The sequence below is a fragment of the Ailuropoda melanoleuca genome, chromosome 13 (assembly GCF_002007445.2).
Source record: "Ailuropoda melanoleuca isolate Jingjing chromosome 13, ASM200744v2, whole genome shotgun sequence".
NCBI classification, from domain to species: domain Eukaryota; kingdom Metazoa; phylum Chordata; class Mammalia; order Carnivora; family Ursidae; genus Ailuropoda; species Ailuropoda melanoleuca.
In genome coordinates this window covers 58,135,961-58,148,284 of record NC_048230.1, presented here as the reverse complement: position 1 = coordinate 58,148,284, position 12,324 = coordinate 58,135,961, and the positions used below count along the sequence as shown (strand labels likewise).

At 53.5% G+C, this 12,324-nt stretch overlaps 1 protein-coding gene across 1 annotated transcript in view; it reads right to left on the bottom strand.

Annotated features, from left to right (window-relative positions):
* The window catches only part of SULF2 (sulfatase 2), a 118,823-nt gene that overhangs the window by 84,404 nt on the left and 22,095 nt on the right, over positions 1-12,324 (bottom strand). The window contains 1 exon segment of the mRNA XM_034639864.1: positions 5,248-5,522. Coding sequence (XP_034495755.1) covers positions 5,248-5,422 — 175 coding nt within the window. The 5' untranslated portion in view covers positions 5,423-5,522.

Below are 12,324 nucleotides of genomic sequence, written 5' to 3'. Positions count from 1 at the left end.
TAAGCTACTTCGTTTGGTGCCATTTACTGGTACATGTGGGAGAAAGACGCTCTTTCTACAAGGATTGTCCATGGTACCATTAACACAGGTCTGGTGATGCCAGACGGAAAGCTGGGTTGAGGGTGAGGCCACACTGGAGGACAGCTGAGAATAGGGAGATGGAGAGCCGAATGAGAGCCAGACAGAGCTCCTGGATCCAACCACACCTGAAGCTCAGAATACACTTGGACTTTTTATTTACCTGAGTCAAATAAACTTTTTTTGGTGTATGGTCAGTCCTGTTTGCATTGGGTTTCTGTCACTCGCGGCTGAGAGAATCCAGACTGACGGAAGGTGGTCGTGAAACATGGGTTTTTATATCCGATGGAACACTTGCTCCTACGGCATTTCTGTGGCCCCTCAACACTGCTGCTTGGTGGCCTTTTGTCAGCCACAGCGGCACGACTCCGTTCCTGCAGTCTTGGGGGGGGTACACCCGAAATCTGGCAATCTGAGGGGGCCTCAAAAAGACAGCTTGTTTCTACCCTGTGTGGACTCTCAGGAGCTAAGCCCCGATATTCTGGGATTTGGGGCTCTGTCTCTTAAACCCTCAGACACAAGGGCCCCCATATTAGTGGGGCTCCAATACGAAAAGCCCATGGCTCCCACTTAAGAAAGTCCTTCCCTTTCCCAGCTTGCATCCTGCTGACCCGGTCAAGGGGAAAGTCTCCGGGAGGTGCACTGCCCTCACTCTGCAGAACAAAGACACGCCAGCCTCGTGGGAGGCTGCCTCCTGCCCAAATGCAAAAACACTGCTGTTCTCATTGTACTTGGTTTTGCAGTGACCTTTTACAAAAGGCAGTGGAGACTGGTTTTTCATTTACAGTCATAATTTAAGACTTCCTTTTCAAATAATATTTAAGCTTCAAAAAGTAAGTCCGGTTCAATAAAATCTCAAATAATGGAACAGACGGCACAGGGATACTGCAAACGCTCCCCAAGGATTGTGTCTAACTCCTCTTGGTGTCTCCGAGCCTGTCTGAGCTGCTGAGGCTCACCAAAGGTTTGGCCGGACCGACTCCAACCAGTGAACCCTGGCAGGGCTCCCCAGTGACACAGCCTATCTGACCCGAGGACACCAGACGCAAGCAAGACGCCAGCTTCTGTGTGCTTCTCCTTCTTTTATCCTTCTGGTAAAGGCGGCCAGCCAAGCCCCTGCCGGTCTCCGAGGATCACCCAAACACAGGGATTTGCCCAATCACCTTGACAATGTACTGATGATGGAGGCTGGTTACTGACCTCTATGCCCTGGAACCAGTTCCCCTGGGCATGTGACGCTTCTGAGTGACAACTCAGGGAAGGTGTCAGATGCACGCGAGCAAAGAGCCAACGAATCTACAGCCCCTCTCCCTCCACCCTAACCTCGCAATGAGGACACAGGACGAGCCCCCTCTATGTCCCATCACAGTTCTCTCAACCAGACCCTAATTAGGATGGACGGCTGTTCTCCACCTGGGACTGGAAGGAAGCCTGGAATTAGCTCAGTCGAGAAGCCTTCAGCCCCGAGAACCATCAGAGCTGCCGCACGAATGAGCAGAAAATAGCAGATGATAAATTTTTTAGGACCACCCTGTGTGTGCCGGTCGTAGCAGACTGTGAGATAATGTGCTGGCCTTTTTTGGAACATGCATTATTGATCTGGGTCCGTCTCGTGGTCTATAAAAAGCCCACCATCCCCCCCCNCCTGGGGAGGGGTCGGCTCGTGCATGGAAGGGAAGGTTCGCAGGCTTCGGATCTATGCAAGGCGGGGTTACAGCGTGGGAGCTGATGGACGACCCAGAAGGCGAGGGCTCTCAATGCACCAAATCCACTTTCTGGAATCTCTCTCTCAGCAGCGCTTGCCCACGTGTGCTGAGATGCACGTGTAAAGACATCCCCAGCAATGGTATTTGTGACAGTGAACGCCGACTAACAAACCCACTAACGATCTAGAAACACCCAACAGCCATTCCAGGAGACTGGTTAAGTAGAACAGTGGTGAAGATCACGGGCTCTGGGTTTCAGTCTTGCCTGGCCATGGTCTAGTCATGTGGGTGTGACCTTGGACAAGAAACTTCATTTTCCTGTGACTTAATCTCTCCCTTTGTAAAATAAACAGTAAATCTATGTATTTTAAGTTAGGTGTGGCTCTCCTTGCTCTCCTCCCTCTTGTGTCCTAATCATGTCCCTAGACCCTTTTTCTGTATTCGCATATTCTGTTGGTTTTATTCGAGAGTCACAGATGTAAACGTGTGATCACATTCTGACACAAGGCTTAGCCGGCTCGCGTTGCTACGGTGAAAACGTGTTGTTCCTAAGAGTGGTCGTTCAGGCCAAAAATCTAGGAGCTGCCCTGGATCTTCCTCTTTTCCTTAACCCCCACATCCAACCATCGACGCCTCACCTGTGACTGCTCCGGCCCCGGGTCCAAGCTTCCATCACCCCCTGCCCAGTTCCCGAAGGCCTCCAAATGGGGCTCCCTGTCTCTGCCCTTGCTCTTGGCCATCCCAAATTGAACATAACAGGCAGATGGATCCTCCCGGAACCTAGGTCAGCTCATAGCACCCTGCTAAAGGCCCCCTAACCCATGTCCATTTTACTAAGAATAAAACTCAAAACCCTCATCATGGCCTCAAGACCCCTGACGACCTGGTCCCACTCCACTCCCGGCCTTATCTCACTCCACATCTAGCCCAGCTCTCTCCAGCCCACACCTTCCTTCTGTCCTAACACACCAAGTTCATTGCTAACTAACACAGTGTCTCTGCCTTTTCTGTTCTCTCGATCTGGAACGCTCCTTCCCCATCCTCTAGCTCCCAGCCTGGTGCGCTGCACAGAGCTGGATGCGTAATGCATATCTGTTGAATGCATGAGTGGGTGCCTGGGCGGTCTTGAACTCCCAGGCACGACCACCATCGAGGGGCCCTGTGAAACAAGACCAATGTACTCAGAGATCTGGGTGCCACATGCAAATGCTCTCTGCAAAATTCTACCAGAAACAAAACTTGCGTCCCTATGGCCATGAGCTGGAGACTCGCCATGGTCATCAAACACAGTTCAAGTTAGACGCTGCCAGACAAACAGGTATTCTGTGTGTCCAACTGTCAATAAAGGTTCTGGGCTCTGCTTGTTTCCTGGCTGCAAAGTCTTCCTGCACTTGATAAGCTCCCTGAGAAAAATCTACACTTGTGATCGTTAATACAAAACATTAAGGAGCAACTGGGATGTATAATCACCTTTTCTTAGCAGTTAAAAAGACTGATGCGTGCTTTTAATAATGGATCTAAAAAGCGTGTAGATTTGCAGTTGGATCTGCACCACAATCTCAGGTTGGGTTGCAAAGGCTTATCTAGTAAACCTTTACATTTGTTGCCACCAATAATATTCAATTGTCCTTTGACAGTGGATAGGTGCTAAAAGCCCACCCCTCACCTGGTCAACTACTGGCACTTTCTACCACAACCCACAAGAGCCTCCAAGATATGGCTCCATCCTCTCTCTCCAGTCTCCTATTCCAGCTCCGTTCCCCAGGCTCCAGCCCCATCTGTCTCCTTGCTCCTGCCTCAGGGCCTTTGCACGTGCTGTTTCCCTTGCTTAAAAGGCTTTTCTCAGGTCTTCACAGTACACAACAGCCCTGATGATTAGAAGGGAAATCTCTAGGAGGAAAACGCACAAGGCTGTGTGCTGTCCAATATGGTAGCCACAAGTGGCTACCGAGCACCTGCAAGGTGGCTAGTCCTAAATGCGATGTGTGCTCTAAGCGTAAAGTACTGGTCAGATTCCAAAAACAGTATAAAAAATGTAAACTATCTCCTTAATGACTTTTTGTATTGATTACATGTGGAATGATAATCATCTGGACATGTGGGGTTAAACAAAAATACATTATTAATTTCATCTGTTCTTTCAGTGTTAAAAAATGTAGTGACTAGAAAATTTAAAATTGCTTATGTCATTTGCATTTGTGGCTCCCATTGTATTTCTATAGGGCAGCTCTGTGTATGGTTTCCTGTTGGAGAGACAGAACCCGTAAAATCAGTGAATTCAAGCTGGTGGTCGGGGGGCGAAGTCACAAGCTAGGGAGAAAGAAGGTTTACCCTGAGGGAGACGCCCAAAGGCAAGCTGGAAATATCAGTGGGGCTCGACCCTTGGGAGCAGAAGGTGCAGCTGAGACAGACTCTGGAGGGCTCGCTCTTGGTGGCCTCGCGTGGGGAGAGAAGCCTCCCGCGGGTGTAGCGCCCACCGCTCAGGGGGAGGAGCCTGTGGTCTTGCGTGGGAGCGCAGGGGCGGAGCCAAGGAGGCGCTGGGGGCGTGGCTCGCGTGGGGAATAAAGGCACTGCGGAGACTGTGAGCTGGAGAAGCCCCTGACACGCCCGCTGTGGGTGCGAGTGAGCTAAACCCTGGTAACGGTCCCTGTCCTCACCCGCTTTACCCGGAGCCAAAGCATCGTGCGGGGAGGAAGCGCCAGATAGGAGGCGGCCAAGCTTATCCTCTTGAGGCACGATCTTTGTGAACAGCCTCAGGTCACTAGCAATAGTCTGCCCTCCCTGTCCCTGGATGCCACCAAGGAAGGCTGAGCCCCCTCGAAGTGGTTTAGATTGGAGGATCAGGGCCCACAGGTGCATGTGTACAAACACATACATACACACACATACACACACACACACACACACACGGCCGCGGCTGGCTCCTACTTAGCTTCAGTATCAGCTCAAACATCACCCCCTCTGAGAGGCCCTCCCTGATTACCAATCCAGAGTAGAGCCCTCCTTGCCCTGATCCGGCACAGAGCCCTCTTTAGTATCACCAGCCCATTTCTCCCTTCTTGACATGATCTCCCAGGTGACCCTGCTGATGATCTGTGTCCCTCCATCCATGACAGGAGGGACTATGTCTGTCTTACTCATAATGGCCGTTCTAGGCCCTACGATCTTGCCTGGCACCCAGCAGGTACTCAATAGAAACTGGGTGAAAATAATGAATTGGCCTAAACATCTCTCCTCCGTAAGACTCCTGGAGCGATCCAGGAAGGGTTCTGCGTTGGGAACAAGCTGGAGACCCCTGGCCTTGCGGACCAAGCTGCAAACACACGTGTGTGGGACAACCCCTGTGACTTGGTTGAAAGCCAGGTGAGCTCCGCAGGTCTCCATGGCCAACCCGCGTCGGGAGCCTCAGCCCCACCGCGGTGGCCTGGGCCTGGCAGGTGTCACGTGCGGGCCAGCTGCTTACCGAGCTCCACGTCCTGGTCATCCGTCAGCACCAGGATGATGTTGGGGCGGATGTTTCTGCGGTCCCTCTGAAACCTGGCTTTCAGGCGGTGGTGTGACAGGAACGCCGAGCTTCCACCCAGCAGAGAGAAAACGGTGGCAGAGAGCAAGCAAAGCAGGAGGCTGGGGGGGGCCATTGTGCGCTCTGCCGATCGGGGCTTCTTGCAGGACCCAGGAGTCTGAAGTCGCGTTTCGTGGCTGTGTCTCTTGTCCCTTCTTCCCGCTCTACTCACGGATCTGAAGTAGGAGGAAGAGAATGAGGTCAGTCTTTACGTAAAGGCCACCTGATGGCTCGGGCTTGCATAATGATGGCTGGCATGGACAACGAGGGTTCCTTTGATCAGGGGGAGCGAGAGCAGGGGAAACCGAACTCGGAGAATGGGAGAAGGAAAGAACGTGTGGTGTGCTCAGACAACAGAGTGGCAGGAAAGCTTTCCTCAGCCGGTTTGGCAGACAGACGTCTCCCCCCGACCAGCAGTCTCCTGAACGTGCTGGTGGAGGCCCTGGTGCCGAGTCAGGGAACCAGCCTGTCTCCGAACCAGCCAACCGGTTCGACAGACAGATCAGCCCCCACAGAAAGGAAAAGAAGGAGCCCAGACTGGGTGAGCAGATATTTCTGGGTCTCCCTTCTCCCCCGGCACTGGAGGTGGGGTGGGGGCGGGGAGGCAGAGGTGAGCAGGATGCGGTCCCCGCTCTCGGGCAGTGCGTGGCTCGGGCACGGGGTGGATGAGCGGGGCTGCTGTGTTCCCGTCACAGCTGTGTCGCTCGCCCCCTGGGTGTCCTCCCCATCAAGCCAGTAGGGAAGCTCAGTTTTCCTGTGAATGAAATGGGGAGACGAGGTTGTCAGAGGAGCTCAAGCCAGTGGGGGTGTGTGTGAAGGCGGCCTGCAGACAGATCCCATAGCTGGGCAAGTTACTCACGTGAGTTTTAAGTTGCAGAATCAACAAAAGGACATAAGAGAAAATTGAGGGCTAAAAGGCTACGGGAGAAGAGCTGTCACAGTCTGTGCGACCTCGGTCACCCCTGGGCCTCCTGGGGTCAGATGGGGTCACAAGCAAAGATGGGGGGAGGGAAGGCGGGATGGCGCATCTTGGCCCGGGCAGGTCTGACCTCGTTCTGCTCTTTGGTCTCTGCGGTCATTTTTCTACATCTTGAGGAAATGAGCCTTCAAGTCTTTCCAGATATAGACTTTAGGTCTCATTTATTTAAAACGAGAGAGAGTGAGCGAGCAGACGTGTCAGGAGGAAACCAAGCTCCGGTGGAGGTGGGGCCAAGTGACCTTGAAGGTCTCTGTTTGCCCACCTCCCCCTCCCCAACGAAAGTCCCAGCTCAGGGAGCTCATCTGCACATAGGCGGGGATGCGTCACGGCAACAGCTCTCTAAGGGGCCCCCCATTTCTCTCGACGGCGCCCCCATCCTCCATCCTCTCTCGGGCGGCCAGCAGCATCTTCTTAAAATGCAATTCCCATCTTATCACTCTGCAGGCCTGGCCCAGGCTGAGACCAGCGAGGTGTTCAGAGCACAGGGCAGAAGGGACTCACTCACTCCAGGTGGTACCAGTACAGGGCACTGACCTCACTTTAGTCCCAGTCCTGCCCCTCACCTGGCTCCTCCAGCCCAAGGAATGGAATGCACACTCCCTACCAGGGCCTACAGGTCACTCAAGTGATCCACTCCTGCCTACCTCTCCTCCTTCCTCCCAATTGCTCCCCAGCCCCACGGGCTTCTTTCTGTTGACAAATCAAGCACATTCCTGCCCCAGGGCCTTTGCACTTGCTCTTCCTTAAACCTGGAAGTGTCTTTTCCCAGATTTATTTTCTATACTGGGCTCACTCTCCTCTGCCAAGCCTTGGCACAAATGTCACCTCCTTGGAAAGGCCTCCCCTGACTGCCCTATCTAGGGCGGTGTCCCCACCTCAGGCACTCTCTATATTTTACAACTGTTTTATTCTCCTCGTAATCCTTATTACAACCTGCAGTTATCTTAGTTGCCAGTTCTTCCTACTAAAGGGTCAGCTCCATGAGGGTAGGAGGTAGGCCTGTGTTAATCACAGCTCGGTCCCCAACACTTAGTACTATGCCTGTCACGTAGAAGTAGGCGCCAAATAAATATTCTGAAAGCTAAAGGAACGGAGATTTTGTTAAGGTCCTCTGAGTTCTGCAGAGTGAGGGACATGGGGCTGGGCAGGGCCATGCCATAACCTCGGCATGGAGGCTCAGAGGTGTCACCAACCCCTTTCCCCTGTCATCCTCCCCCAGGAAGGGTCCTGGGGGGGGGTTGCTCTTTGTCCCTTTGATCCATTTTCCACCCTGCTCTGTGCCCCAGGAAGCCGGTCTCGCCTCTGCACACCGCACCTGCCCAGTCTGGCTTCCTGCTGGTTCTGCCAGTGGGAACTCTGCTGGGAGGCTGCTGGTCAGGGGGAGGCAGGAAATCAGCACGTTTATCCAACTCTCCTCCCTCCCTTGCATCAGCGGCACCCCAGTGCCTTTGTCTCTCTACGCTGGCCACTGTTCTCACTTTCCTCCAGTCCTGGGGGCACCTCTCAGCCTCCTCTTGCCCCTTCAAGTCTGCAGGCAGTGATGGCTCTCCTCCCTTGCTAGCTCCCTCTGGGTGTTGCAAGATTCCATGTCGGCTCCCTTAACCCAAACTGCCTCTGGAAGAAATGCCTTCAATCGACACTCCCCTGGGCAGGCTGGGAGCAGGTGCGGGCTCCGCGCAGAGCTTCCCTCCCCAGGGACCTCTGACAGGACATCTGTGCAGAGAGGGGAGATGAGGATCACGTTCTCAGGGGAGCGGACCCGGGAACTGTGACTCTCACAGGCCCTGCGGGCAAGCACCAGCTTCTACCCTGTGGCCTCTCGACAGCCAGAGCCACCCATCAACTGTGTTTTGAGCACCTGCTGTGTGCCCCATTGTGGATGGTTAAGACTTGGCCTTTGGAGTCACTTGCTGGGTGACCCCAGGCAAATAACTTAACACCTCTGTGCCTCAGTCTCCTCATCTATAAAATGGGCGTGGAGGATGAAACACTGAGACCACAGCCCGGCACACGGTATGACCCAGAACACATCATTCGCAGAGTCAACCATGCTTGGGCTGGTTGCTGTCGTTGTGGGTGGGCTGTGACGGCCACTCTGCCTGGACAGTCTCCTCCACTCCCAGCCACCTCCCACACAGGTACGGGTGCTGTCCCCATTTTACAGTTGAGAACACGGGGGCTTAATCACGGTCCTAAGATCACCCCGGGGAAGAAACGGCAGAGATGGTCTGACCTCTGCTCCCCTACACGTACCTTTCCCAACCTCCCCCATCCAGGTGCCACAGCCCCTGCTGCCTGTCTAGCTGCATGACCCTTCCACTGTGACATGGCCTCATTTAAAAATAAAAACACAAATCCGTGTTTTTGAAAATGCAAACTTTCTATCCAAGGGTAAAGGGAAAATTGGCATCCCCTTCTGCATTAAGCTAACTCACACCAACTGAAAGAAAGCAGACACTGTTACTCAGTCTCACAGCTTCTCGTTCCTTCCTAAGGCTCTAAGCTGAGCTCTATGCCCGCCTGCTTTCCCACCTGTACACACACTCTTTTTAGGTGCTGAAAGGAGTCAAAACACATTAGCACCGTCCCAGACTTTCTGCCGGAGGGAGGAGGAGGCTGGGAGAGGGTTGAAGAGGAGACATATTCCACCATTGAATCGGTCCCTGAATGACCCCAAATCATGGGGTGGTCCTCAAATCATGTTGCTTACCAGTCTGTGTCCCACCTGTCCCTGGAAACACACCAGGGTGGTTCGTGCTTTGCACTTGAACTGATGAGCCCGCCAGCCCACTTTCATGTGTGAAACGCACATTCATGTGCCTTCAGACAGACGTCAAGCACTAAAATAACATCGAGAGACTTTCCAAGGGATGCCCCACAACTCTCTTCTACTGGAAACAATAACAGCAAATGCTCGTGGAGAGCTTGCAACGCTCCAGCCCCCGCTCTATACATTTTACATTTAATCTGCATTTCCGCCCACCCATATTACACCCATTTTATCGATAAGGAAGCCGAGGCAGAGAGAGTTAAAAGTACTGTTTCCATGATCACAGGGTTAAATAAGTGGCAGACACGGGGTTCAAACCCAGTCGCTCGACCAGACTGCTCCAACAGAAGCCCCTGGAAGCAGGCTGCTGGGCAAGGTCCTGAGGCTCCCAGCCTCAGTTTCCTTCCTCATTTGCCAAATGGAGCAGCAGGTGGCCAGGTATCCTCTGAGGGTCTTTTGGGCTCTGGACCAGTCATGTCGAGGGAGGTACGGAGCCAGGAGCTGCAGCCTGTATTGGGAGCTCTGGGCCAGATGGTGTGTGGAGCTGGGAGACATGGTCAGCTGGACTCTGTTCCTGGCACCCACGTTGGTTTTCTCATGCCCCTCCCCCACCCCAACCAGAGTCCCCTTCACCCTCTGCTCCCCAGCAACTATAACCCACCAGCCAGGAAGCTCCCTCTCTGGATAGAAGTCAAAGCTCTGAGACTGGAGACTGAAGAATAACAGGGGCTAATTATTTCATCAGATCAAGTCATCAGTAGGTCGATTTTGGATGAATTCCCCCAGCTCTGACTTCCCCTGGCCTTGTGCCAGCCTCTTTCTGGATGCTGAAGAAATCAATTAAAAATGACACATGGGATTCTGCCTCCCTTTTTTTTTTTTCCTTCTTGGAAAAAGATTCAAAGTGGTTAAACGGACGGTATGTGGTGAATCTGTACGCCACCAGCGGTCCGATGTTCTGACTCTCCCTCGGACACCTCGTCTCATTCCCACCAGCTCGCTGCTAGGTCCATCTGGCTCCTTCTCTTTGTCCTGTGTCATCTCACAGACGTTAGCAAAGGCTTGCCAGTTGAGGAAGATAGCTCTGGAAACGTCTAGTATCCCAAGTGTATCCCAACGTCACTCCTGTTTCTAGATTTATCTGTTAATCTGCAGAGAGGAACAAGTCTCTGGGGGACCAATGACCCCCGGCCCCACAGACCACAGCTTCGGGGAAGCTCCCAGGACTGCACCCGGGCCTGTCCAGAAAGACCCAGATGGTAGTGTTCCTCTGAGGATCCCCAAATTGCCAGCAAAAGTAGCTAAAAGGAGTCTGGGAATGATCGGGCAGTTGAGGGAGTGGGAGAGGAGGACATGGCCAGAGACAAAACAAGGCACTGACTGGATGGAAGAACCCTCAGGGAGAAAGGAAGAGAGGGGATTGTAGGGTGTGGAGAGATGCCCCATGTCCTGGGGCCAGGTGGTCCAGACAGCCCGACCACTTATATCTGCCTTCATTTACTTTACAGATTTTCATTTAGGATCTACTATGTGCAAGGCACAGAATGAGAGGGTAGGATCATCGTGCCTGGATCCTAACAGCCTCCTACCTCGTTTCCCTGCTTCTACCCTCTCCTCCTCCTATCAAGTAGCCAGAGGATCCTGTTAAAACCAAACAGGGTGTCTCCCTCCACTGAAAAGCCTTCAAGGGCTCCCATCTCAGGCTGAATAAAACCCCAAACCCTCCAAAGGGCCAACCAGACCCTACACGGTCTGCCCATCCTCTCTCTGACCTCATCACCTTCCATTTTTCCCCTAGCCCACTCGTCTCTGGCCACATGGCCTCTGTGCTGTTCCTTGCACATGCCAGGCATGTCCCCACCCCAGGGCCTTTGCACGTGCTCTTCCCTCTGCTTGGAGCCCTCATCCAGATACCTTCAGGGCCCTTTCCTCACCTCCTTTGGGTCTTTGCTTACCTTTTGGCTTTGTAGGTTAGCATAGAAATCTCTTCCCTTCCCACTAGCACTGACCACCTCTGACAAACTACGTATTTTACCTCTTTCTTTATGGGTCCCCCCTCCCCACCCCCACTGGAGTGTCAGCTCCCCGAGGGCATGGATTTTTGTCAGTTTTGTTTCACATCTATATCCCCAACTCCTGAAACAGTGCTTGGCACAGAGCAGACACCTAAGCTATTTATTGTCTTAGCAAAGAATTTTCCCCCCCCTTGGAAGCAGTCCTCCAGGTGTGGTTGGGGTCCCTGCTGCCCCCTTCCTACACAAGGGAGGGGCAGCCTGACTGAGGGCAGAGCATGTGACCTACGTAGAGCCAATCAGCACGTTCCGGCTCCCTAGCTCCAGTGATTGGCCCAAAGGCAGACATGTGACCCGGGCCTGGCCAATAGGAGAGCGCGGGAAGACACCATGGGGGTGGATGGCTGTGTTCAGGGAGTGGGAGAGCCCTCCCCGCCAGCAAGGGGGAGGCTCAGAAGGGATGCTGGTGACACTGGGCTGAACCTTATGGCTACTCACAGGCTCAAACGAGTAGCCTTTGCTGTCAGATAGGCTGAGCTGGGGCTGTCTTTTGCAACAGGAAGCACTAGGAACAACACAGTAAAAACCCTTAAAGAACACTGGTGAAGAATAAGTAATATTTATGGGCCCCGCCCATTTCTCAGTGCTCTTTCCATTAGCTCTCGTCACCCCCTACAACACCCTTATGAAGCTGGATGCTCTATTTGCAGGCGAGGAAGCTGAGGCACGGCGAGTTTCGAGAACTTGCCCACGGTCATGCAGTTTGGAGGCAAAGCCGCTGAATATCGTCCCTTGGCTCACCTCCTCCCCATCCTCTCTCTGTGCTTCCCTGGGCCCTGGAGGTTCCCTTGGATGGACCACATCAACAGGCTCCGTGCTCTCGCTCCTGACGGGGTTTGGCCAACAAGGGGGACACTGCCCGGGGAAGGGAAGGTGAGAGGAGGGGCCCAGAGCCTTGCCAGGCGTCCTCCCTGCCCAGGTGCTGGGAACTGACCACACCCGCTATTGCTCTGCTGGGGGCCACAGCTCCTGTGGGTGGCCCTCTCCAGGTTCCAGCAAATGCTCCCCACTGTCCCCAGCCCCAAGGATCTGTATTACTCATTTTCTTGCACTCTGTTCACACCTTTTTTGGAGGGCATCATCTGTTTCCTGCAGGGCCCTGGGTGGGTAAAGCAAGCAGACCTCACAGCTGAGATTTGCACCCAGGCGGCCTGACC